At 30.6% G+C, this 6000-nt stretch overlaps 1 protein-coding gene across 5 annotated transcripts in view; it reads left to right on the forward strand.

Annotated features, from left to right (window-relative positions):
* LOC106464780 overlaps window positions 1-6000 on the forward strand; it is a 46878-nt gene that overhangs the window by 20619 nt on the left and 20259 nt on the right. For all 5 annotated transcript variants that reach the window (XR_002611824.1, XM_022392578.1, XM_022392577.1 and 2 more), the window contains exon 6: window positions 4158-4335. Coding sequence is in view for 4 of the 5 variants with exons in the window: in XM_022392578.1 (XP_022248286.1) it covers window positions 4158-4335 (178 nt within the window). In the remaining variant the exon portion in view is untranslated. The remainder of the gene's footprint in view (window positions 1-4157; window positions 4336-6000) is intronic.

Here is a 6000-nt window from a genome sequence, read left to right on the forward strand (position 1 = left end):
TTTTGCTTTTTACCTTCAGTAAACCCAGTTTTACTGTTTCATATATAGTAAACCAAAAACCACATGGAACTAAATCTGTCCACTTTGTTTTGATTGTAAGATTTATACCACGTTTTTTAAGTGGCTGAAATAATTATATTCATTATGTACTGTTCATTTATTAACAAGAGTACAGAAAAGTATCAGTATTATGTGTCTTTTAAGATTTATCATTGAAACTTACATCTGCTGATATTTTCACTGACATTAATGTATAATGTAATATATGAATTTTTTAATGCTGGTTGATTTTCTAATGTTTTAAAAAGATAGTGAAATGTTATCTGTCACAGGTACATTTTAGAATGAATAATAAAATTAATAAGATCCTTATCATTCAAATTTTATATTAACTTTTTTTATTAATTACAGACTAAACATTTAACATATTTTATTATTTGATGCTTTTAAAAATTTACTGACCTTATAACTCCAGAAAACATTTTTTGTTTTGACCTTACACTTCATTCTATAGCTTCTCCAAAGGTGCATACAGATAATATATATAGGTTAATATTAATTACCCTGAGGATGATGTAATCTTGTCAAAAATAGGTTAATATTACCCTGAGGATGACGTAATCTTGTCAAAACATCGTAATTTATAATAAAGTTTTCTTCATTACCCAGTCAAGCCATCTCCAGACTTTTATTTTTTAAAAAGTGGATTCCTCCTCATCAAATTTAAATAGGGTAATATAAAACTACAAAAAATGTTCCCTGAAGTTATAAGGTCACTCTTTTTTGCTTTAATTGTATTACACTCTAATCAGCAAAGCATCAATGAAATGGTTGATATCTCTTCAAACTTTTGGGCTGACTTGTGTTCCAAAACAATTCAATACTTTTTATGCTTTTGGCTAAGCTGTGTGTACGGGAGTTGTTTTAAATGATATTAACATGTTTTAACACACTGCATGAATTAATCTTATAATTCTGTCCTTCATAATGATAGTTAATCATAAAATAAGCAAATTGGAGTACAAATAAAGATAATTAAAACGAAACGTTTAATCTTAAAAGCTCTTAATACTATTGGCAAATGGGTTTGCCTGCTTCAGAAGCAAAAGAAACATAGAACCACCTGTCAAAGTTGTTAGAGCATTTAAGGTTCAACCTTGTTTTTATCCTTCTAATTGGCATTTGAATTACAAATAGTTTTTTTAAGGTTTAAAATGTTGAGCAATATAGAGAAATATATTCTTTGCAGAATGTTACTCAAAAATAAAGTACTTGTCACATTTTAATACCTTTTGTAGGGTATTTGTTGCATATTTATACGATTCTTATAATTTTTTCAACATAAATGGAACGTTGAGTTTATAAAAACTTATAATAAAAACATACGCAACCAGTTGTTTATTTTTAATTTGCAAAAACATAAAAAAGAAAGTTATTTCTAAGACTTAAAAGCTGTTTTATCCACACTGATTTAAGTGAGTAGAATTGAATTCACATACTTGTACAAAAGATGTCACATTCATGATGATGTCAGAAAACCATGTAAATGCTCTTGGTAAAGCTGAAAATACTGGTTCTTTATGTTTAAATAATTTATTGCTTCCTATATATATACACACATACACAGTGCTAGATCTACATGATAGACTTGAAACGTTATTGTTATAACCGCGCACCGTATTAATCATATTTTCTGCATCCACGATTTGAGCAGACCTTGTAAAACCATTAGCACTGAAGGTGCTGGGGAAGCTGAAGATATTATTCAATCCACTTGCTGTAGTTTCCATTAATACTTTTTTTTTTACCAGTTTATATATAATAATTTTCAATCTAATGGCAGTTTATTTTAACATTAGTAATTAATTAGAACTGAACTTACATATTTTGTTATAATTCTAGTCTTCTGTAGTTGTAAAAGTAATTTAAATTTTAATGCACTATTGAGCTTGCTTGTGTTCAGAGTTTTGTCACCATTGTTGGTTGATAATCACAAATTGGTTAGCCTAAACAGAGGTAGAGTTATGAATGTAGTGAATGAGAACTTACACTAAATATATTTTTGTAATCAAGCTCAGTTAATTGTTTGTAATTTACAAAAGTGTATGAAAAGCATGCATGTGAATGAAGAGAATCAGGAAAGTTTCATGTGCATTAAAAAATAACTTAATTAGAAAACAAATGAATTACATGTTTTATTGGCACTCATGACATTGTTAACTCATCAATTATTTATGTAATTTTGATCTGTCACTACATTTAATGCATTGTATATAAAAATTGTTTGACACTGGAAGGAAGATTATTTCTCACAATTTTAATATTCAATGTTTATTGATTAATTCAAATGTATAAATAGTGAAATTGCAAACCAAGTTTTTCTTTTAAACTAATATTCCAGTTCTCGACTTGATATTTTCATATTGCTTTTCAATGATATTATGAACAAATAGGTTATTTTAGTTTTGTGGTATAGCTAATCTTGAAAAGTTAAAATGGTAAAGAGCTTTGCATATGCATATTGTGATTTTTCGTCATATGATAAATTTTGGTTAAATTTATTGAAATGTGACCTTCCAAGTGCATTGCAGGGGTAGCCGTATGGCATTTTATTTGAAAGAATACGTCATGATGTTATGAAAGTAATGTGTTGTTTTGACAGGTTATGAAAACTGAAAATTTAGGTCACTACTTAATGATTTATAACTTTTTCTGTTATTATTTCCTTCCTTTCTTTCACTTTCTCTATCTGTGTTTGCATCAGTGAGGCACATTTGTAATGTTTTTGGTGTAAATGGAGCTACCAAAGTCAAAAGTTCATGACAACAGGGAAATATTATTGGGGGGAGAAAATTTTTTTGGCTTACACATTATTCAGCAGCTATATTGTAGAACATATTTAATAAATTTTTAAACATATTTTTAAAACCATCTTCTTTTGATGAGGAACAAATAAAAATCCATTTTTGGGGTCATTATCATATGTTCACAATCTGTTTTAGATATTACAGCTCATAATGGGCTACTTGTATGAAAAACTTATTTTGAATATTCAGTAATATTATGATACTTTCAGTTACTAGAACACAACTTCTAGAAGTGCTTTGTATGTTTTAGATATTACAGCTCATAATGGGTTACTTGTATGAAAAACTTATTTTGAATATTCAGTAATATTATGATACTTTGAGTTACTAGAACACAACTTCTAGAAGTGCTTTGTATGTTTTAGATATTACAGCTCATAATGGGCTACTTGTATGAAAAACTTATTTTGAATATTCTGTAATATTATGATACTTTCAGTTACTAGAACACAACTTCTAGAAGTGCTTTGTATGTTTTAGTTTGCACTGATAACAGCTGATAACATTTTTATTCAAATGTTTATTATTTTTAACAGTAGAGGTAAAGTATATTGTTATAAATCTTGCCATTATTTATTTGTTTATCTAGCGTAGACATGTTGAAAACAAAAAATGTATATATGTTAACTAACGTACAACAAATGTAACCAGATCTGTACTTGTAAATAAATGTTTTATATTCATTATTTATATAAAGGTGGTTTAATATATTGTAGAGTTAACGTCTTGAGTTAAGACATTCTATTTTTCTTTTTAAATGAGATTTGTACTTTGTGTTTTCTAAAGCTAGAGCCAAAATTTTGTATGGTACACTGTTATTATTGGGGGGGGGCACCCCTAATGTCTTCTATTGGTATACATATAGTTTGAAATAACACATCTCTTTCATCTTTCATAAAAAGGAACGGAGAATTAGAACACTAGAATAAAAGAGTTGATTACATATATGTGATAGGAAGACATTAAAATATGCTGGAAATGTTTACCAGCATGCTGAGAACATAACTTTTCTATATTTATTGTGTTTCAGGTAAAAGAGAATTAGAATACTAGAATAAAAGAGTTGATTACATATATGTGATAGGAAGATATTTAAATATGTTGGAAATGTTTGTGAGCATGCTGAGAACATAACTTTTCTATATTTATTGTGTTTCAGGTAAAAGAGAATTAGAATACTAGAATAAAAGAGTTGATTACATATATGTGATAGGAAGATATTTAAATATGCTGGAAATGTTTACCAGCATGCTGAGAACACACAACTTTTATATATTTATTGTGTTTCAGGTATAGCTATTCAGCAGTCCATTTTGTTCTGTGTCACATATACAGTGGAGCTATCAATTTGCCAAAGGATGTCAACATTGCTGAGTTAGCCCAACTCTCTGATATGTTAGCCCTGGATAGCTTGAAGGAGGTGGTGGTTTTCAATTTGAAAATGAATTATTGTCACTTTTTTCACAAGGTTTGTATACTTATGTATTTCATGTCAGGTTATTTTTGACTTCTATCTTTGGCATTGCCCATTTTTCTATAGCTACGCCATTTAACGGGTGAGTTAATTATGGACAAGAAACACTTTTTAGTAAATATGATCAGGATTGAAGACCTTTTAAAGTAAATCGAGTTTCAAAAAAAACAAACTTAACTTTAAAATATGAAAAGCTTTTCCTTGTTGAGTTGCTCTCATGTTGTCGACAAATGTGTCTAAAGTTCTGAATGCCCATGATACAATGTATCGTATGTGTCAACTTATCCATAGTTGTTCTATTCTCTCCCACCTTCCACGTGACTTATTGTGCTTGCTTTAGGAGAATATAAATACATAACCTATGCTGTCCCTCCATAATCCAGGTGTTCTTGTTAATAGTCAAGCTGCTCACTTTTCCATAATGAAGTCAGCATTAATTCCCATGTAAATACTTTCAACAATATTGGAACTTCTACAACTTGTTTTATAGGTCTTACTCATATAGCCTGCCCAAGCATGCAGGGTAATCCCATGACTGCATTGTCAGCACTTATTGATCAACATACTTGGACCATTAATAAATACCAGTTTGTTTGTTGCTGTTCCTGGTGGGTTGCATGATCATGTGGATGCTCAATTTAAAAAACAACCACCGTTTTCTCATGATTTTGAACATGATTTTCTCAGGCCTTTTTTGCCTTCAGTGGCTGCAGAGCATGATTTGCCTACCAGCTGTAACCCTGAAGAAGCTCTCACTGGTCTAATTTCTCTTTCCTCTCAGGTATGTTCGATCTCAAATCATGAACCAGTTTCTGTTACACCTGATGGTGCTTGTGTCATCTAGACAATTCAGTACTTCAACCCTTATTTCTTCCACCTTCTCCTGATATTCAAGTTGTTGATGATGCTTTTAGAAACTAGCAAAATGTTTTACTACTCATATTTTCAAGTTCATGACCCTTAGGTTAGTTATTTTGTGTGTGTGTGGGGGGGGGGGTCTTCCATGTGGTCTTTGACCACTTATTACTTTTCTGTCTTGATACTTTCTTCTTCTGCACAGTTATTAGTTATTGTCATTCTTCCGATTCTTTTAGTCAGGATCACATATCCACTTTAATTGTGTTTAATCCAGCAAGAGTTTATTAGGGTTTTGGCTTCCAGTTTTCCTTCTGGTAGCTTCCTTCTTCCAAATGTTCATCCTTCTGCATTACCTTCATTGTCTGCATCTTAGTTGATACCCACAACATAGACTTGTAAAACCTTCTTACCATTTATTTTCAGTGACCTAATGTCAAAGTCTGCAAGGTGGGTCTCTTTGATCCGCTCATTGATTCTTTTTATTCTGGATGAGTCCTCTGTCTGTACTTTTTATTGGAGTTCACTTGTTCTTCTTCAATAGATCCTTCACTTCAATCTGTACTTTCACTTATGCTGTCATTCTTGTTTTTGTTCTTCCTTCTGATCCTGTTTGCTTGCAACTTTTGGATGATGAAGTTTGAGATTTCCTTTCATAAGGAGCAGTAGAAATTGTGCATCCTTGTGTTTACTTCTATTTCATAGTAGGTCTGAAGAAAACAGGCTATTGGGGGGCAGGTCTCAATTCAATATTTACCTGGATACACTTCATTTACAAAAATAAAAAAAAAGAGAGGAAGTTAT

Source organism: Limulus polyphemus, unplaced genomic scaffold (assembly GCF_000517525.1).
Source record: "Limulus polyphemus unplaced genomic scaffold, Limulus_polyphemus-2.1.2 Scaffold1741, whole genome shotgun sequence".
NCBI classification, from domain to species: Eukaryota; Metazoa; Arthropoda; class Merostomata; order Xiphosura; family Limulidae; genus Limulus; species Limulus polyphemus.